General features: G+C 43.6%; 1 protein-coding gene and 1 long non-coding RNA gene across 5 annotated transcripts in view; both read right to left on the bottom strand.

The window, feature by feature from the left end:
- Positions 1 to 5,991: 5,991 nt before the first annotated feature.
- Positions 5,992 to 10,298, bottom strand: LOC115207097 (uncharacterized). Its single transcript, XR_003880912.1, has 3 exons — positions 10,226 to 10,298; positions 10,033 to 10,104; positions 5,992 to 6,200 (listed from the first exon to the last, which is right to left on the bottom strand). It is a non-coding gene; the product is annotated as an uncharacterized LOC115207097 (long non-coding RNA).
- Positions 10,299 to 13,877: 3,579 nt separating this feature from the next.
- Positions 13,878 to 21,704, bottom strand: part of atf1 (activating transcription factor 1) — a 42,388-nt gene continuing 34,561 nt past the window's right edge. For 3 of the 4 annotated variants that reach the window (XM_029775457.1, XM_029775458.1, XM_029775459.1), the window contains exons 4-8: positions 21,252 to 21,349; positions 16,880 to 17,019; positions 16,243 to 16,446; positions 15,893 to 16,037; positions 13,878 to 14,786 (exon numbers count right to left, since the gene is read on the bottom strand). In XM_029775457.1, the coding sequence (XP_029631317.1) occupies positions 14,642 to 14,786; positions 15,893 to 16,037; positions 16,243 to 16,446; positions 16,880 to 17,019; positions 21,252 to 21,349 (732 nt within the window). In that variant the 3' untranslated portion in view covers positions 13,878 to 14,641. The remainder of the gene's footprint in view (positions 14,787 to 15,892; positions 16,038 to 16,242; positions 16,447 to 16,879; positions 17,020 to 21,251; positions 21,350 to 21,704) is intronic. The other variant, XM_029775461.1, reaches the window with a different exon arrangement.

The raw sequence follows: 21,704 nt of genomic DNA, 5'->3' as shown, positions 1-21,704 counted from the left end.
AGTGGCCGTACACACTACCCTCTGTAGTGCCTTGTGGTCGGAGGCCGAGCAGATGCCATACCAGGCAGTGATGCAACCCGTCAGGATGCTCTCAATTGTGCAGTTGTAAAACCTTTTGAGGATCCACGCCACATCTTTTTAGTCTCCTGAGGGGGAATAGGTTTTGTCGTGCCCTCTTCACGACTGTCTTGGTGTGTTTGGACCATGTTAGTTTTGGTGATGTGGACACCAAGGAACTTGAAGCTGTCAACCTGCTTCGCTACAGCCCCGTCGATGAGAATGGCAATCTATGACATGTTATAACTGTCTTATAACTTATGATGCTGGGTGTCAAGTAAAGTGTTGCCGCAAATTTTTAGTCAGCAATGAAAATCCTGGAAAAGTCATGGTGTATGCACCACCTGCGTGTGTTCCATTGGGCCGTTGCCAAAGGGGAAGAGAGAGACATTTACTCAGTAGGTAAAATAATGGTACAGCCTACAACAGACTAACTAGATTGCCAATTCAAAACATCTTGTATAGTTTGGCTGATTATCTCTCTAGTTAAACATTTAGCTATTAGCATGCATTAATGTCATTGCCATGTCCCATGTCCTAAAATCACTTTCGAACGGCACTGTTGTATAACTGCAAATGGCCAACACGCAGTTGATATGGGTGCGTAGTTGTTGAAACCAATGCTGCATACTACGGTTGTAAAACCGTCTCTCAAGGGCTCAAAATTGGCTAGGATTCTCCTCTATTCAATACTAGCCATGTAATTCTGACAAAGTGAGAAAAAAAATTATGCTGTCAAGATCTCCCCTAACCACTGAATATTTTAACCTTACAAAGAGACAAACGTCTTAGTTACCTTGCCCACCTTAGCCATTTGATCCCGGGTTCATTCAATGATGGAATTATGTTATAAAGACATAAGTATTTGGTTGTAATTGTAACGTTGCAGAGTGGCCAACTCTCCTGGAGAGTCCAGGAGAGCTATTGGGTGTGAAGGCTTTTTTCTCCAGTCCTGCTCAAACACACCACATTGTAGTAAAAATCAGCTGCTCACCAGTACCTTGATAAGCTAGATTTGGTGTGTTTGAGCATGGTTATATAAAAAGCCTACACACCCAGTAGCTCTCCAGATGGAGGGTTGACGGACCACATGTGTTTTATACATTAGCCTATTAATGCAGTATTTGACTTTGTGGAGGGTTAAATGCCTTGCTCAAGGCTACAACGGATCAGAGAATAGAGGCCTTACATTGTCAATACCAGTGATAATAATGGTTATTTTGTGAAATGGTTCCTTGCATCATACAACACCATTTTTAGTCACCTTTTTGATGTTACAGACCATTTTTTATTTTTGGACAAGTGACTTAAAAAGTAAAAAGTCAGTCCCTAGTCAAAATCCTACAGGATTTGTGTTTTTTTCCAATAGAATCCTATAAGATTCTCACAATCCTATAGAGGTGTCACGCCCTGACCTGAGAGAGCCTTTTTTATGTCTCTATTTAGGTTTGGTCAGGGTGTGATTTGGGTGGGCATTCTATGTCCTTTTTTCTATGCTTTGTATTTCTTTGTTTTGGCCTGGTATGGCTCTCAATCAGGGACAGCTGTACATCGTTGTCGTTGATTGGGAGTCATACTTAGGCAGCCTGTTTTCCTTTGGGGTTTGTGGGTAGTTAATTTCTGTTTAGTGTTTTGTTATACCTGACAGAACTGTTTGGCTGTCAATTTCTTGTTTTGTTCAAAGTGTCTCGATTAAAATTAAATATGAGCACTCAACACACTGCGCCTTGGTCTACTTCTTCAGACAGCCGTTACAGAACTACCCACCCACAACTGGATCAAGCAGCGTGATAAGGAGGACCAGAGGGTTCAGAACTCCTGGACTTGGGAAGAGATACTGGACGGAAAGGGACCCTGGAGACAGGCTGGAGAATACCGCCGCCCGCCGGAGGAGATAGAGGCAGCGAAGGCAGAACGGCGTTTCTGGGAGGATCGGCTGGCACGGAAAGAGGAGAGGCAGCCCCAAGATCTTCTTTTTTTGGGGGTGCACACGGGACGGTCGGCGGTGCCGAGGATGGAACCAGAGCCAGTCGGGGTGAAGTTGGAGGTGAGCGAAGGGAGCGAAGCAGAGACAGTGAAGGAGTTGATGGGGAGATTGCTATACATATATATATATATACACTGCTCCAAAAAATAAAGGGAACACTTAAACAACACAATGTAACTCCAAGTCAATCACACTTCTGTGAAATCAAACTGTCCACTTAGGAAGCAACACTGATTGACAATTAATTTCACATGCTGTTGTGCAAATGGAATAGACAACAGGTGGAAATTATAGGCAATTAGCAAGACACCCCCAATAAAGGAGTGGTTCTGCAGGTGGTGACCACAGACCACTTCTCAGTTTCTATTCTTCCTGGCTGATGTTTTGGTCACTTTTGAATGCTGGCGGTGCTTTCACTCTAGTGGTAGCATGAGACGGAGTCTACAACCCACACAAGTGGCTCAGGTAGTGCAGCTCAACCAGGATGGCACATCAATGCGAGCTGTGGCAAGAAGGTTTGCTGTGTCTGTCAGCGTAGGGTCCAGAGCATGGAGGCGCTACCAGGAGACAGACCAGTACATCAGGAGATGTGGAGGAGGCCGTAGGAGGGCAACAACCCAGCAGCAGGACCGCTACCTCCACCTTTGTGCAAGGAGGAGCAGGAGGAGCACTGCCAGAGCCCTGCAAAATGACCTCCAGCAGGCCACAAATGTGCATGTGTCTGCTCAAACAGTCAGAAACAGACTCCATGAGGGAGGTATGAGGGCCCGACGTCCACAGGTGGGGGTTGTGCTTACAGCCCAACACCGTGCAGGACGTTTGGCATTTGCCAGAGAACACCAAGATTGGCAAATTCGCCACTGGCGCCCTGTGCTCTTCACAGATGAATGCAGGTTCACACTGAGCACATGTGACAGACGTGACAGAGTCTGGAGACGCCGTGGAGAACGTTCTGCTGCCTGCAACATCCTCCAGCATGACCGGTTTGGCGGTGAGTCAGTCATAGTGTGGGGTGGCATTTCTTTGGGGGGCAGCACAGCCCTCCATGTGCTCGCCAGAGGTAGCCGGACTGCCATTAGGTACCGAGATGAGATCCTCAGACCCTTTGTGAGACCATATGCTGGTGCGGTTGGCCCTGGGTTCCTCCTAATGCAAGACAATGCTAGACCTCACTCCAATTTGCATACCGCCCCAACAGATCCTCAGATGATGCAGATGATGATCTCTATTGCATTCCACACTGCCCTTCCCCACCTGGACAAAAGGAACACCTATGTGAGAATGCTATTCATTGACTACAGCTCAGCATTCAACACCATAGTGCCCTCAAAGCTCATCAATAAGCTAAGGACCCTGGGACTAAACACCTCCCTCTGCAACTGGATCCTGGACTTCCTGATGGGCCGCCCCCAGGTGGTAAGGGTAGGTAACAACACATCCGCCACGCTGATCCTCAACACGGGGGCCCCTCAGGGGTGCGTGCTCAGTCCCCTCCTGTACTCCTGACTGCACGGCCAGGCACAACTCCAACACCATCATTAAGTTTGCCGATGACACAACAGTAGTAGTATCACCGACAGTGATAAGACAGCCTATAAGGAGGAGGTCAGAGACCTGGCCATGTGGTGCCAGGACAACAACCATTCCCTCAACATGATCAAGACAAAGGAGATGATTGTGGACTATAGGAAAAGGAGGACCGAGCACATCCCCATTCTCATCGACAGGGCTGTAGTGGAGCAGGTTGAGAGATTCAAGTTCCTTGGTGTCCACATCACAAATGAACTATCATGGTCCAAACACATCAAGATAGTCATGAAGAGGGCACGACAAAACCTATTCTCCCTCAGGAGACTGAAAAGATTTGGCATGGGTCCTCAGATCCTCAAAAGGTTTTACAGCTGCACCATCGAGAGCATCCAGACGGGTTGCATCACTGCCTGGTATGGCAACTGCACGTCCTCCGACCGCAAGGCACTACAGAGGGTAGTGCGTACAGCCCAGTACGTCACTGGGGCCAGGACCTCTATACCAGGCGGCGTCAGAGGAAGGCCCTAAAATTGTCAGACTCCAGCCCCCCTAGTCATAGACTTTTCTCTTCGCTATCGCACGGCAAGCGGTACCAGAGCGCCAAGTCTAGGTCCAAGAGGCTTCTAAACAGCTTCTACCCCCAAGCCATAAGACTCCTGAACATTTAATTAAATTGCTACCCAGACTATTTGCATTGCCCCCCCAGAACACTGCTGCTACTTTTGGTTATTATCAATGCATAGTCACCTTAATACCTCTACCTACATGTACATATTACCTCAATACCGGTGCCCTCGCACACTGACATTGACACTGTACCGGTACCCCCTGTATATAGCCCCGCTATTGTTACTAACGATCATGGTCCAAACACACCAAGACAGTCATGAAGAGGGCACCTTTTGCCCCTCAGGAAACTTTCAAATGATTTGGCATGGGTCCCCAGATCGTTAAAGTTCTACAGCTGCACCATCGAGAGCATCCTGACCGGTTGCATCACGCCCTGGTATGGCAACTGCTCGGCATCTGACCATAAGGCGCTACAGAGGGTAGCGTGTACGGCCCAGTACATCACTGGGGCCAAGCTTCCTGCCATCCAGGGCCTATATACTAGGCAGTGTCAGAGGAAAGCCCCAAAAATTGTCAAAGACTCCAGTCAGCCAAGTCATCGACTGTTCTCTCTGCTACCGCACGGCAAGCGGTACCGGACCACCAAGTCTAGGACCAAAAGGCTCCTTAACAGCTTCTACCCCCAAGCCATAAGACTGCTGAACAATTAATGAAATGGCCACCCGGACTATTTACACTAACACCCCCACCCCCATTTGTTTTTACACTGTTACTACTTGCTGTTTTATTATCTATGCATTGTCCCTTTACCCCTACCTACACGATTAAATGACCTCGACTAACCTGTACCCCCGCACATTGACCGGTACCCCCTGTACATATTCTTATTCATCCCTTTACATTTATGTCTATGAGGTAGTTGTGAATTTGATAGGTTACTTGTTAGATATTACTGCATTGTCGGAACTAGAAGCACAAGCATTTCGCTACACTCGCATTCACATCTGCTAACCATGTGTATGTGACCAATACAATTTGATTTGCTGCTACTTGCTGTTTATCTATGCATAGTCACTTTATCCCTACCTACATGATCAAATGACCTCGACTAACCTGTACCACCACACATGGACTCGGTACCGGTACCCCCTGTATATAGCCTCGTTATTATTTTATTGAATTACTTCTTTTTTTAACTTTAGTTTATTTGGTAAATATATTATCGTAACTCTTTCTTGAACTGCATAGTTGTTTAAGGGTTTGTAAGTAAAGTAAGATTGTATTCGGCGCATGTGACAAATTTTGATTTGAAATTGACTGGATATATTCACTGCAGTGTTAATTCATAAACTCAATGTTAGGCTTATCGGCTAAAATGCATAGCCTACGCCTATAATTTAGGCTATAGGCTACATCTCTAGTCTGTCTTCCCAACGGGCACAGGTCGGTTGTCAAGACATCAATGACATATTTTCCTGATGTCGTATGATGGTCAGATTTTGAAAGGTTTTTAGACATCTTTTAGGAGATGTCTAAAACGTTCATATGCAACTAGAATCCGACCTGAATAAGACGTCTTATTGCTGATGTCCTCATATATCAAACCAAAATATGACCTCTCAATATTACTGATGCTGTGCACATGCATCTCACAGCAACAATGTTCACTGCAAATCAATCCATATGTATAGTCCCTTAAACCACTATATCACAATATCCAGCTACTATGACAATGGTGAGATTATCTACAAATATGAAATTGGCTTTTTTAAATTATCCATTCACAACTGTTAAACATTTATTTTGTACCACCATAAAAATAAAATCACATCAGTAAATAAATACAATTTCTAGGTAAAATAACATGTATTTATTAACTGGGGGGGAATGGGAGGAGATATCATTACAAAATGAACACAACCGAACAACTCATTTTCATCGCCGTCTGTCCGGTGTATACTTTAACACCAGTCCGAGGTCCCTTTACAATTGCACCTCCAGATGGGTCGGGTCTCCTTGCCGTCCGCCAGAGGTATTCAGCCATGTTGGTTCCGACCTGTCTATTAGAGAATATGCTTATAAAATGTTGAACCAATAATCATAAGACACATGACCATTCCATAAAAATTGAGCTCTATAGGAGAAAGCCCTGCCTCCAGCTGTTTGCTTAGAAATTCTAGGGACAATTAGGAGGCCTGCGTCTTGTGACCGTAGTGTACGTGTAGGTATGTACGGCAGGACCAAATCGGAAAGATAGGTAGGAGCAAGCCCATGTAATGCTTTGTAGGTTAGCAGTAAAACCTTGAAATCAGCCCTTGCCTTAACAGGAAGCCAGTGTAGGGAGGCTAGCACTGGAGTAATATGATCACATTTTTTGGTTCTAGTCAGGATTCTAGCAGCCGTATTTAGCACTAACTGAAGTTTATTTAGTGCTTTATCCGGGTAGCCGGAAAGTAGAGCATTGCCGTAGTCTAACCTAGAAGTAACAAAAGCATGGATTCATTTTTCTGCATCAATTTTGGACAGAAAATGTCTGATCTTTGCAATGTTACGCAGATGGAAAAAAGCTGTCCTTGAAACAATCTTGATATGTTCGTCAAAAGAGAGATCAGGGTCCAGAGTAACGCCGAGGTCCTTCACAGTTTTATTTGAGACGACTGTACAACCATCAAGATTAATTGTCAGATTCAACAGAAGATCTCTTTGTTTCTTGGGACCTAGAACAAGCATCTCTGTTTTAAAAGTTTAAAAGTAGAAAGTTTGCAGCCATCTTTATGTCTGAAACACAGGCTTCCAGCGAGGGCAATTTTGGGGCTTCACCATGTTTCATTGAAATGTACAGCTGTGTGTCATTCGCATAGCAGTGAAAGTTAACATTATGTTTTGAATGACATCCCCAAGAGGTAAAATTATATAGTGAAAACAATAGTGGTCCTAAAACGGAACCTTGAGGAACACTGAAATTTACAGTTGATTTGTCAGAGGACAAACCATTCACAGAGACAAACTGATATCTTTCCGACAGATAAGATCTAAACCAGGCCAGAACTTCTCTGTGTAGACCAATTTGGGTTTCCAATCTCTCCAAAAGAATGTGGTGATCGATGGTATCAAAAGCAGCACTAAGGTCTAGGAGCACGAGGACATATGCAGAGCCTCGGTCTGACGCCATTAAAAGGTCATTTACCGCCTTTATTTATTTACATTTTACCTTTATTTTACCAGGTACGTTGACTGAGAACACATTCTCATTTACAGCAACGACCTGGGGAATAGTTTCAGGATGAATGAGCCAATTGTAAGCTGGGGATGATTAGGTGGCCATGATGGTATGAGGGCCAGATTGGGAATTTAGCCAGGACACCGGGGTTAACACCCCTACTCTTACGATAAGTGCAACGGGATCTTTAATGACCTCAGAGAGTCAGGACACCTGTTTAACGTCCCATCCGAAAGACGGCACCCTACACAGGGCAGTGTCAATCCCTACCCTGGGGCATTGGGACATTTTTTAGACCAGAGGAAAGAGTGCCTCCTACTGGCCCTCCAACACCACTTCCAGCAGCATCTGGTCTCCTAGGGACTGACCAGGACCAACCCTGCTTAGCTTCAGAAGCAAGCCAGCAGTGGGATGCAGGGTGGTATGCTGCTGGCCTTCACAAGTGCAGTCTCTGTGCTATGATGGGGTCTAAAACCAGACTGAAGCATTTCGTATACATTGTTTGTCTTCAGGAAGGCAGTGAGTTGCTGCGCAACAGCTTTTTCAATTTTTTTTGAGAAGAATGGGAGATTCGAAATAGGCCGATAGTTTTTTTTATATTTTCTGGGTCAAGGTTTGGCTTTTTCAAGAGAGGCTTTATTACTGCCACTTTTAGTGAGTTTGGTACACATCCGGTGGATAGAGAGTGTTTATTATGTTCAACATAGGAGGGCCAAGCACAGGAAGCAGCTCTTTCAGTAGTTTAGTTGGAATAGGGTCCAGTATGCAGCTTGAAGGTTTAGAGGCCATGATTATTTTCATCATTGTGTCAAGAGATATAGTACTAAAACACTTTAGTGTCTCCCTTGATCCTAGGTCCTGGCAGAGTTGTGCAGACTCAGAACTGAACTTTGGAGGAATATGCAGATTTAAAGAGGAGTCCATAATTTGCTTTCTAATGATCATGATCTTTTCCTCAAAGAAGTTCATGAATTTATTACTGCTGAAGTGAAAGCCATCCTCTCTTGGGGAATGCTGCTTTTTAGTTAGCTTTGCGACAGTATCAAAAATACATTTTGGATTGTTCTTATTTTTCTCAATTAGGTTGGAAAAATAGGATGATCGAGCAGCAGTGAGGGCTCTTCGATACTGCACGGTACTGTCTTTCCAAGCTAGTCGGAAGACTTCCAGTTTGGTGTGGCGCCATTTCCGTTCCAATTTTCTGGAAGCTTGCTTCAGAGCTCGGGTATTTTCTGTATACCAGGGAGCTAGTTTCTTATGACAAATGTTTCTCGTTTTTAGGGGTGCAACTGCATCTAGGGTATTGCGCAAGGTTAAATTGAGTTCCTCAGTTAGGTGGTTAACTGATTTTTGTCCTCTGATGTCCTTGGGTAGGCAGAGGGAGTCTGGAAGGGCATCAAGGAATCTTTGGGTCGTCTGAGAATTTATAGCACAACTTTTGATGCTCCTTGGTTGGGGTCTGAGCAGATTATTTGTTGCGATTGCAAACGTAATAAAATGGTGGTCCGATAGTCCAGGATTATGAGGAAAAATATTAAGATCCACAACATTTATTCCATGGGACAAAACTAGGTCCAGAGTATGACTGTGGCAGTGAGTAGGTCCGGAGACATGTTGGACAAAACCCACTGAGTCGATGATGGCTCCGAAAGCCTTTTGGAGTGGGTCTGTGGACTTTTCCATGTGAATATTAAAGTCACCAAAAATTTGAATATTATCTGCTATGACTACAAGGTCCGATAGGAATTCAGGGAACTCAGTGAGGAACGCTGTATATGGCCCAGGAGGCCTGTAAACAGTAGCTATAAAAAGTTATTGAGTAGGCTGCATAGATTTCATGACTATAAGCTCAAAAGACGAAAACGCCGGGGTTTTTTGTAAATTGAAATTTGCTGTCCTAAATGTTAGCAACACCTCCGCCTTTGCGGGATGCGCGGGGGATATGGTCACTAGTGTAACCAGGAGGTGAGGCCTCATTTAACACAGTAAATTCATCAGGCTTAAGCCATGTTTCAGTCAGGCCAATCACATCAAGATTATGATCAGTGATTAGTTCATTGACTATAACTGCCTTGGAAGTTAGGGATCTAACATTAAGTAGCCCTATTTTGTGATGTGAGGTATCACGATCTCTTTCAATAATGGCAGGAACGAAGGAGGTCTTTATTCTAGTGAGATTGCTAAGGCGGACACCGCCATGTTTAGTTTTGCCCAACCTAGGTCGAGGCACAGACACGGTCTCAATGGGGATAGCTGAGCTGACTACACTGACTGTGCTAGTGGCAGACTCCACTAAGCTGGCAGGCTGGCCTGCACCCTTTTTAATTGTGGAGCTATGAAATCTGACTCTTATGGGCAAAAGGTATTTCATGCCATATAACATTTTACTTGGGAAATCCCTCGTTCCCTAAATATAGTAAGTTGTGTCTTTCCCTAAATATAGTGAGTTGTGTATATCAACAAAGTTGCAGCAGATGTGTGACAAACTGTAGACCATCTGTGGCCTAATATCATTATGCGTCTATTTGAATCAATTAAACCGCTCAGTAACAACAAATAACACTCAAAAAGTATTACACCTTCAAGGGCTCCATTTTGGTGGAAATAGCAGAGCTCATGCATGATAAATAATGCAGTGAGTTTCAAAATTAAAATGTAATACTTTTACCCTCTGAATCCTTGAGGCAAGGGAACTGTTTCAGTAATGAAGATGTAAGTTGTGTCTGTCTCAGATGTTGGGCTGAAAGAAGAGGGATAAATAGAAATTAATCAAAAGGTACAATGTTTACAAAAGAATCAGTCAAATTTCCTGTCATAAGGACCATAATGATGTAACTAGTATAGAACATGTTTCTCCAAACCTCTCGATGAGCTGTGGAATCAACACCCGGACCATGGACTGTGTCTGTTGGATTGAGATGCTTGGGGGGCAGGTATCCCAGCAGTTAAGAGCGTTGGGCCTGTAACTGAAAAGTCGCTGGTTCTAATACACGAGCCGACTAGGTGAAAAATCTGTTGACGTGATCTTGAGCAAGGCACTTATCCCTAATCGTGCCTGTAAGTCACTCTGGATAAGAATGTTTGCTAAATTATTAAAATGTAATAGACCTCCATTGAGGCTGGCCACAATGACTTTGCCTTCCAGTGTTGTCTTTGTTCAAACAGTTCCATTTGAGTTTTACACATGCTCTGCAGCTAATAAGATAATTTACAAATTATGGTGTCTGTCTCTGGTGCTGGTCCAACAGGTTCTGCTGGTGTATGATGCAGTGCCTTATACATTATGGCCTTTCTTTTGCATTTCAAAGATGATAGTACATGTTTTTTTCTTGGTATTATCTTTTACGAGATCTAATGTGTTATATTCTCTTACGTGAATTTAACATTTCCACAAACTTCAGTGTTTCCTTTCAAATGGTATCAAAAATATGCATATCCTTGGTTGAGGTCCTGAGCTACAGGCAGTTAGATTTGGGTACGTCATTTTAGCCAAAAATTGAAAAAAATGGGCGGATCCATAAGAGGTTTTAAAGAACAGAAAAAAGTAAACAGTCACTGTTTCATATAGTCAAACTACAGTGCATTCGGAAAGTATTCAGACCCCATTTCTTTTTCCAAATTTTGTTACCATAGTCTTATTCTAAACTTGATTAAAATAATTTTTTGCCCCCCATCAATCTACACATAATACCCCATAATGACAAAACAAAAACAGGTTTTTAGAAAATGTGACAAATTCATAAAAAATTAAAAACAGAATGATCTAAATTCCTTTGACCCCAATAGGCTAGATGATGTTATGTAATTATACTGTATGTTATGTACATCTAACATTAGGTTGGATGGGGAGCATTGCTGCACAGCTACTTTCAGGGCTCTCCAGAGATGTTAGACCGGGTTCAAGTCAGGGCTCTGGCTGGGCCACTCAAGGACATTCAGAGACTTGTCCCGAAGCAACTCCTGCGTTGTCTTGGCTTAGGGTCGTTGTCCTGTTGGAAGGAGAACCTTTACCCCAGTCAGATGTCCTGAGCACTCTGGAGCAGGTTTTCATCAAGGATCTCTGTACTCCTTTCATCTTTCCCTCAAAACGGATTAGTCTCCCAGTCCCTGCCGGTGAAAAACATCCCCACAGCATGATGCTGCCACCACCATGCTTCACCGTAGGGATGGTGCCAGGTTTCCTCCAGACATGACACTTGGCATTCAGGTCAGAGTTCAATCTTGCTTCTCATAGCCTGCTAAAGACTCAGACCGTCATGTGCCTTTTACTGAGGAGTGGCTTCCATCTGGCAACTCTACCATAAAGGCCTGATTGGTGGAGTGCTGCAGAGATGGTTGTCCTTCTGGATGGTTCTCCTATCTTAAGAGGAACTCTGGAGCTCTGTCAGAGGGACCATCAGGTTCTTGGTCACCTCCCTGACCAAGGCCTTTCTCCCCCGATTGCTCTGTTTGGCTGGGCGGCCAGCTCTAGGAAGAGTCTTGTGGTTCCCAACTTTTTCCATTTAAGAATGATCGAGGCCACTGTGTTCTTGGGAGACCTTAAATGCTGCAGTAATTGTTTGGTACCCTTCCCCAGATCTGTGCCTCGACACAATCCTGTCTCGGAACTCAACGGACAATTCCTTCGACATCATGGCTTGGTTTTTGCTCTGACATGCACCGTCAACTGTTGGACCTTATATAGACAGGTGAGTTCCTTTCCAAATCATGTCCAATCAATTGAATTTACCACAAGTGGACTCCAATCAAGTTATAGAAACATCTCAAGGATGATAAATGGAAACAGGATGCACCTAAGCTCATTTTCAAGTCTCATAGCAAAGGGTCTGAATACTTATGTGAAAAAGGTCAGGGGGTCTGAATACTTTCCTGAAGGCTGCGCTGAGTGCACTCCCTCCCAGTCCCCGGGTATGCATCTCAAAAAGCTACCATAGTTTTTTTTAGGGAGAAGAAATGGCCTGAAATGTAAATGTTATGAATGCTCATCCATGTGGTAGGCCCACCATTTGTAAAACAGGGCATTGCATTGGATTTATTTTTCCTGATTCCTGTGGCTAATCAATTTGGCTATTTAAGCTCTGGATATCAGCTACCCAACTTTATGCAGGAAATGCAGAAGTATTTCCTTTTTCGCTATGATCAGCTTGTCAAATTGAGGGATACAAACTTGAAAGCACTGATCATGCCAATGGGGTGAAACTCCTGGACAAGTTGTGATTGTCCATTTTACTTTGACCTGTCCTGTTTTTTGGATATGTTGTTTGTTAACATGACAGGGCATTTTTTTTTAAATTTGTTTGGGCACCATATAGGTCAGGCTATTTGATCTGAGAAACCTGCTTGATGTAAAGTGTTCCCTAGCCAACTAAACGCAACTCCTCGATTTACTATCGTAAATTTACTATTTGTCGTGTTGAGTTCAGTTGGATACATTTCCCCCTATACATGCATTGACTGAAGGACTGTCTCTCCTCTAGAAATAAACTACACTAGATTTAGTTGCCTTCTGAAATGTCAAACCAAGCACAAGCATGTTACAAAATTAGCTAGCTAGCCTGCCTTGTACTTCATAGTACAAAATAACCATGTCCATTGGCTAGCAGCATGGCTATTGGCTACACAAGGCATAGGCTAACTATAAAGTTACTGCAGTGTAATATGGGGCCAAACTGAAATACAACATCTCAATACATTGTATACCAATCCATACAAAACACCTGATTTCCAAAAGGTGTTTTAAAAATGTTTACCTTGGAAAGTAGTGACAACCGCTTTCAGAACCTGGCCTAGACAATGGCCCCCATGCTCTTGATCTACAAACATTACTAGGTGGGAAACTGCATCAATGACCATTAGAGGTCATCATATACCAATGAAAACCTCAAATACTTGTCACTAAATGGGAGAGGCTGGACCAGCAGTGTAAAGTACTTAAGTAGTACTTTAAAGTATTTTTACTTAAGTTGTTTTTTGGGGTATCTGTACTTTACTATTTATATTTTGGACAAGTTTTACTTCACTACATTCCTAAAGAAAATAATGTACTTTTTACTCCATACATTTTCCCTGACACCCAAAAGTACTATTTACATTTTTAATGCTTAGCAGGACAGGAAAATGGTCCAATTCACATACCTATCAAGAGAACATCCCTACTGCCTCTGATCTGGTGGACTCACTAAACACAAATGCTTCATTTGTAAATTATTTGAGTGTGCCCGTGCCTATCCATAAAAAAATTGTGCCGTCTGATTTGCTTAATATAAGGAATTTGAAATGATTTATACATAAGTATATTTTAGCAATTAAATGTACTTTTGATACTTACGTATATGTAAAACCAAATACTTTTACTCAAGTAGTATTTTTAGTTATTTTCTATTAAAAAAGGCATCTTTAATTTTACTGAAGTATGACAACTGGGTATTTTTTTCTACCACTGGACAGCCCAAATGAGTGTTGAGCCCCCCAAAAATGTATAATACGTAACAGAAAAATCCCCAGTAAGCAATGTATGTAAAGACTGGAAAAATATTTATTTCAATTTACTTACAGAATGAGTGACATTGCTTTCCCTCTTTTTGTTTGATTCGCTCATTCCCCCTCTCCAGAAAGAGAAAATAAATATTACCCTGCCATTGTGTTTTCTCCCTGATAGATTGTCTTAGTAACAGCAAAGTCCGCCTTACACAATGTTATCTTATCTAATACCCCTTACATCCCTCTTGACAAGGATAAGGAATGGTACTTGTAACATTTCCTCATGGGGGAAAGAATGGGGGTGGAAATAGCTGGTTCACATAAAAAAATACATGAAATCACGTCATCATACAATCAATACAGCCGCAAATTGATAGATGTTAAAAACAGCAAATTGAACCTACTGCTGCTACACAAGGAAAATAAGGAGCCGATTCTGGAAAAGGGGGACACAATTAAAAATTGAATGTCAATGATAAAGCTCACAATTCACGCCTCCCGTGTGCTTACAAAATATACACAAATACAAATTTAAGCGTTAGTAATCCATTCGTTAGCTCAATAAAAAGACAATGAAAAACAGTCAACCTCTTTCACTGTCTTTTAAAAATGGGACAGTTCCCATGGCCACCACTCACGACATGTTAAAACAGAGTATAAAACACAAACTGAGGAGGAGGATTTCAGGTCTGAAATGAAATGTGTTCCCGGTTAACCCCGCGTTGTCCATGTGGCAGAGCTGAGCCACTCACTGCCGTTAAATGTCCTGTTCGCTGGCTGGCTTCTCTTCCTCCTGGTTATCCTGTTTTGACACAGTACAGGTCCTTTAACGTCTTGAGTTCCTCAATGAGAGTCTTGTTCTGGTTCTCCAGCACCGCCACACGGTTCTCTAGACATTTGACGTATTGCTTCTTTTTCCTGCGACACTCACGGGCAGCTTCCCTGTCAGGGAGAAACACAGAAAACTGCTTTAGAGGATTACATTTAAAGAGCAACTGAACTCATCGATTTTCCATGTGTTTTTCTGTTGCTCATTAAAGGAAAACAAGATTTCAGTCTTAGTGGTGTGGTTCGATGTGGGTGTCTTATGTTGACTATATCATATCCTTGCAGTAATGTTGATTGTTCCTAGTCGGTCACCATCCCAAACAGGCCACCACACCACATGGCTTAGCAACCACGTGACGCAGCATGGCAACGTGTACGTGATTTGTCAGGGAATTCCATGCTTCGAGCATCCTGCTTTCTAGATGTTTCCATTTTTGATAAAAGTTGAATTTCTGAGGCTAACGTTGGCTCACAAATGTTTTATTTATTTAACTAGGTCAGTTAAGAACAAATTCTTATTTACAATGATGGCCTACCCCGACCAAACCCGGACGACGCTGGGCCAATTTTGCACCGTCCTATGGGACTCCCAATCACGGCAGGATGTGATGCAGCCTGGATTCGAACCAGGTCTCTTGCACTAAGATGTAGTGTCTTAGACCACGGCGCCACTCGGGAGTTTTAGTTGGGGAAAAAAAAAACTTTTATAAAAGAACTCATTCTTTCAACATAGCAATATACGACATTGTCGCAAATGCTATCTAATCAAGTCTGAGGCGCTGTGCGCTAATGGTTACTTTGGCTGTCTGTAAATAAGTGGCATTGTAGTAGATTGAGTCTGGTGAGCGATTGGATAGTGTGCACTACAGCACACCAGGCAGCTGTGATCCAGGTGATTTGATTACTGCCAGCCATGATTACGGTGCCAGGCAGCGGTCCTGTGTGGGCAGGTTTGAAATCAAAACCCAACCCTCATGTAAGTTGAGAGATCTTCAGTTACACAAAACACTTTTGGAATATACTGACATTCTGACCAAAATTATTCTACTTACACTTTAGTACATTTTGGTTCTGGAATAAATGTTTGACTAATATCGATGCCACATAGGCCTTTTTCAACCAGAGAATTTGGTTCTTGCTTTCAGTGGCCATTTAAGGTTAACACCAAACAGACAAAGGGACCAACTGTGCACTGCCACAACACATCCTTATACACACACCTGTTCTTGGCGAGGCGGATCTCTCTCTTCATGGTGGGATCGCCACTCTTTTGTTCAGATATTCCTACAGGGGAAGTCATGACCACGGTCTGTTGCGCTGTGGGTGCCGTGCGGATCTGGTACGTCTGCATCTCTCCTCCTGCATCTGGGGATGAGGTCAATTAAAGCAGTAGATGAGAGCATCTCCTCTTCAAAATCTCAACACATTACAATGTGGACCACAAGCTGGGATCAGTGGATATTTACACACCTTCAGAGAAGCTTTACAGACAACCCAAGACAATTATGGGGGGGGAGGTTTAGCAGGCACTACTGGGTACTTCTCCTTGTGGTATCGTCTCAACGCTTACCGTGAGTCATGAAGCCATACTCACTCTGTACGACCACCTGGTTGCTGGGCACAAGTATCTGCTGTCCATCGGGCGTCTGAGCGTACTGTAGGATGGTGGTGCCCTGTTGTTGGCCTGAGTTGGTCATGGTGAGAGTCTGTAACCCCTGGAGACCCTCTGACCCAGGGCTGGCCAGCTGGATGGCGCCATTAGGGGCGATGGTAACTACAGACAATAAACACACAGGAAGTTAGGGACAATGGTAACTATGGTATGACGGGCACCGATATGAGATTTTTTCTTCTTTTAAATCTTGCATTTTTTCGATATATATATTTTTATAAAAGAAACTGCAACTGTGTGAAGGTTCACTTTTCTGTTCATGCCCATGACTGCCTGAGTTGAAAGCCTGTGAAAAGTTGAGGGATTTGTGCATGCTTACAATACCACACCTCGGGAGCCAGTTTGCACTCCCTGTCCCCGGCGGTGCGATAGATTTCCACAAAACTGTAGAAGCCCATTATTGATGATCCCTTACTCAACAAGTGCCTCCAATTCAAACAATATCCAACTGTATAATCTATTTATGGTGACAAAATTATGCATTGGTAGGATGGTGTGTGGTTGTTGTAGTGCTATGTAGTAGGGCAACCCTTACTGTATTGGCCACTACTAGTCTGGTAGATTGTCTGGGTGTTGGGCATTGTCACTGTGGTCATGCCAGAGGAAGCAGGGTTTTCATCCTCTCCTTCATTGCGTGACGCCACCTCCTCAGCAGACAGTTCATTGAGGATCTTCCTACAGACCACCGTGAAGAAGCAGGAGATTACTCATACAATAATCCATTACCGAAATCCTTACACTAAAACACACAATGCTACAGAACCAAAGTAATGAGACTGGAAAATGAATGGAGAATAAGTGGCTCACTAGTGTTGGAATCGGCTAAACTTTGATCATTGAGATAGGAAATGAAAGAGACTGGGTTATGTCAGAAGTTAATGGTTCTCATCTGTGGATTAGATGAAGGAATGTGTTGAGGTCAGGAAGTGAGGACAGATTCTCTTAAGGCAGTAAAAGGTTTGTCATCCCGTTACCCTCTTTATTAGTTTCCTGTGGAGCCATAAACTGTAAGGAGGAGTGTCTTAAGTAGGATGTATATAACTGTGAAGAAAGAAATGTTTTGCTGTCTGATTACAGCTGTACAGAACCTTTGGGAATGATTAAAATGATGCAGAAATATTCATCCATGTTTTTGTTACTTCTAGGTTAGACTACTGCAATGCTCTACTTTCCGGCTACCCGGATAAAGCACTAAATAAACTTCAGTTAGTGCTAAATACGGCTGCTAGAATCCTGACTAGAACCAAAAAATTTGATCATATTACTCCAGTGCTAGCCTCCCTACACTGGCTTCCTGTTAAGGCAAGGGCTGATTTCAAGGTTTTACTGCTAACCTACAAAGCATTACATGGGCTTGCTCCTATCCATCTTTCCGATTTAGTCCTGCCGTACATACCTACACGTACGCTACGGTCACAAAACGCAGGCCTCCTAATTGTCCCTAGAATTTCTAAGCAAACAGCTGGAGGCAGGGCATTCTATAGAGCTCCATTTTTATGGAATGGTCTGCCTACCCATGTGAGAGACGCAGACTCGGTCTCAACCTTTAAGTCTTTATTGAAGACTCATCTCTTCAGTAGGTCCTATGATTGAGTGTAGTCTGGCCCAGGAGTGTGAAGGTGAACGGAAAGGCACTGGAGCAACGAACCGCCCTTGCTGTCTCTGCCTAGCCGGTTCCCCTCTCTCCACTAGGATTCTCTGCCTCTAACCCTATTACAGGGGCTGAGTCACTGGCTTACTGGTGCTCTTCCATGCCGTCCCTAGGAGGGGTGCGTCACTTGAGTGGGTTGAGTCACTGACGTGGTCTTCCTGTCTGGGTTCGCGCCCCCCTTTGGGTTGTGCCGTGGCAGAGATCTTTGTGGGCTATACTCGGCCTCGTCTCAGGATGGTAAGTTGGTGGTTGAAGATATCTCTCTAGTGGTGCGGGGGCTGTGCTTTGGCAAAGTGGGTGGGGTTATATCCTGCCTGTTTGGCCCTGTCCGGGGGTATCATCGGATGGGGCCACAGTGTCTCCTGACCCCTCCTGTCGCAGCCTCCAGTATTTATGCTGCAGTAGTTTATGAGTCGGGGGGCTAGGGTCAGTCTGTTATATCTGGAGTATTTCTCCTGTCCTATCCGGTGGCCACCCCTCATAGCCTGGTTCCTCTCAATATTTCTTCCTAGGTTTTGGCCTTTCTAGGGAGTTTTTCCTAGCCACCATGCTTCTACACCTGCATTGCTTGCTGTTTGGGGTTTTAGGCTGGGTTTCTGTACAGCACTTTGATATATCAGCTGATGTAAGAAGGGCTATATAAATACATTTGATTAAACTTGGTTAAAGCTTATCTAGTGTCTGTGTTATTTACTCTGAAAAATAAGAACCTAACACTAGTAAACATCTAAAAGATATCATTCTAGCATCATTGTAGGAGTACAGCAGTAGCTCACCTAGGTAAATGTTTTAAAATTGGTGGTGGCAAAGTGGGCCAACAGCTTTAACCCCGGCATTGCTGCTAGCAGCTTTAAATTTGGAAAGACTGCCATTTCAGACTTTATTTTACCGTTATTTTACCAGGTAAGTTGACTGAGAACACAATCTCATATACAGCAACGACCTGGGGAATAGTTTCTGGGGAGAGGAGGGGGATGAATGAGCCAATTGTAAGCTGGGGATGATTAGGTGGCCGTGATGGTATGAGGGCCAGAATGGGAATTTAGCCAGGACACCGGGGTTAACACCCCTACTCTTACAATAAGTGCAATGGGATCTTTAATGACCTCAGAGAGTCAGGACACCCGTTTAACGTCCCATCCGAAAGACGTCACCCTACACAGGGCAGTGGAGCAATGGGATAAAAAAAAATTAGACCAGAGGAAAGAGTGCCTCCTACTGGCCCTCCAACATCACTTCCAGCAGCATCTGGTCTCCCATCCAGGGACTGACCAGGACCAACCCTGCTTAGCTTCAGAAGCAAGTCAGCAGTGGGATGCAGGGTGGTATGCTGCTGGCAAAGACAGCCATGAATCATCATAGTCCATACACAGTTAAGTCTACAGTTAAAATGCCAAGATAGCTACAGTATTCAGACCCCTTGACCTCTTCAACATTTTGTTACATTACACTGCCCCCCCCCCCCCCCCAATGACAAAGCGAAAACAGGTTTAGAAAAAAAGTCCCAGTCCCTGCCTCTGACAAATATCCCTAAAGTATGATACTGCCACCACGGGGGATGGTGCCAGGTTTCCTCTAGACATGACGCTTGGGATTCAGGCCAAAGACTTCAATCTGCATACAGGTAAAGTTACAGCCAGCTAGCTAGCTAAGCTGGCCAGTTGCATTCTGCTCTTAATGTTGATTGCTGATGTGCTAAGCCATGCATGACATAATGATAATCTTTGTCATGTTGGTCAGTTTGTCATGTTTACCTAGCTAGCTACTGAAATTAGCCACTGTGGTGCGAATGTTAAGTGATAGGGACATACTAAGATGGCTAGCTAGTCACAATGAAATGATGGCTAAATAGTTATCCATCTACATCAGATTATAGACTTCGGTTGTTTTTTTGCATGTTCAACTAGCTGGTAATTATCTAGTTAAATGTTTCCTAAATCCATTTAGTTATCGTGTAGTGTCTGCATTGCAATTGTTTGGCTGGAAGCAGGTTGAGTGTACAGGGCATTTTAGTACAGCTGTAGTAGTCAACAGGTAAAGATATGGGAGATGAATGAATTTGTGTATTAACCTGTTTTTCTGGAATTTGTCTTTCAGCATCAACCTGCTCTCCGCCCCCAGTACAAGGAGATGAACGAGGGTGAACAACCAACATTTCAGGTATTTTGTCTTTGTACTTTGAGCTTATTGCTTGAACTTCGGGTCAAGGAATATTATTGCTGGCGTGCAATGTCTATTTTTGTCTGCTTTCTTCCATTACAGCTTCAATTGTCTGGAGCCTGGTGTTGTTGCAGCCAAGGAGCTTTCAGTCAGCTGGGACCAGGTTTCAGCTGCTGTGCAACGTTGATGTCCTTCCTCCCAGAGATGTGCAACCATCCCCATACATGTATTTTTTTTTTGAAAATCTGGACTTTTGCACTGAAAAGGCTATGAGCATTACATGTCCTGCTCCAAAGCACAGGACATAAATATGCTATTTTCCAGGTCTCTCCAAATATGTTAGACCGGGTTCAAGTCCGGGCTCTGGCTGGGCCACTCAAGGACATTCAGAGACTTGTCCTGAAGCCACTCCTGCGTTGTCTTGGCTGCTTGCTTAGGGTCATTGTCCTGTTGGAAGGTGCACCTTCATCCTGAGCGCTCTGGAGCAGGTTTACATCAAGGATCTCTGTACTTTTCTCCGTTCATCTTTGCCATGATCCGGAATAGTCTTCCAGTCCCTGCCCCTGAAAAACATCCCCACAGCATGATGCTGCCACCACCATTCTCCCATCGCCACATAGGAACTCTGGAACTGACCAAGACTCTTCTCCGCCGATTACGGTTTTAGATTTTTTATACATTTGCTAAAATTTCCAAAAAACAGTTTTCGCTTTGTCATTGGGTATTGTGTGTAGATTGTGGAGGAGAAATATTTATTACATCTATTTTAGAATAAGGCTGCAAGGTAACAAAATGTGGAAAAAGTAAAAGGGTCTGAATTCTTTCTGAATGCACTGTATGATATACCATTTTGAAGCTCTGAGTCTGTACTTTTACCCAATGTAAAAAGTAACATTTAAAATGTTGGAACATAACACCAAAAAGAGAAGGTGGTGGGGTTACAAACAGGTGTTAAATGAGGTGAAAAGGTGACTTGAGCGCCACCAATATCCCAGTCCATCACCAGCATTGACCTCTGCAGTCTGCACACACTTCTTTCCACCACTACATGGACAGGTTATGATGGTGTTTGACACAACAGCACGGTGGCGGCTACCTGTAGGAGGGCCGTCTGGCCAGTATCTCTCTGGTCTTCTGGGCAGAGGCTCCACTGTCTGAGGAGTCCTGGGAGTCGTCACTGTCTGAGCCCTGGCCCTGTGGAGAAGAGACGCCGGTACATGATGAGTTACTCATACACCATGTTTACTTAGAAGGTCCTGCACAGTCAAAAATCATTATTTTCGTGATATTTGGATGAAATCAGATCATGAAAAATGAGTGTTGCTGGTACATTGATAAAGTTTGATCATAAAGTTATTGGTCAACTTCCCCATGTCAAACACTTGAATTCCGAAGGCGGGATTATTTAGGGGGATTGTGATATCAAAATCTAATTTGAATACACCAATGGTAACATCTTATTCTCTTACCCAATTTAAATACGTACCGCCTTGTAACCAACATCGCAGAAGGCGTGGTTGCAGAGGGGTGTGGTTTACAAAGCTAGAAA

Source organism: Salmo trutta, chromosome 14, assembly GCF_901001165.1.
Source record: "Salmo trutta chromosome 14, fSalTru1.1, whole genome shotgun sequence".
NCBI lineage: Eukaryota > Metazoa > Chordata > Actinopteri > Salmoniformes > Salmonidae > Salmo > Salmo trutta.
This window is presented reverse-complemented; position numbering and strand designations above follow the sequence as displayed.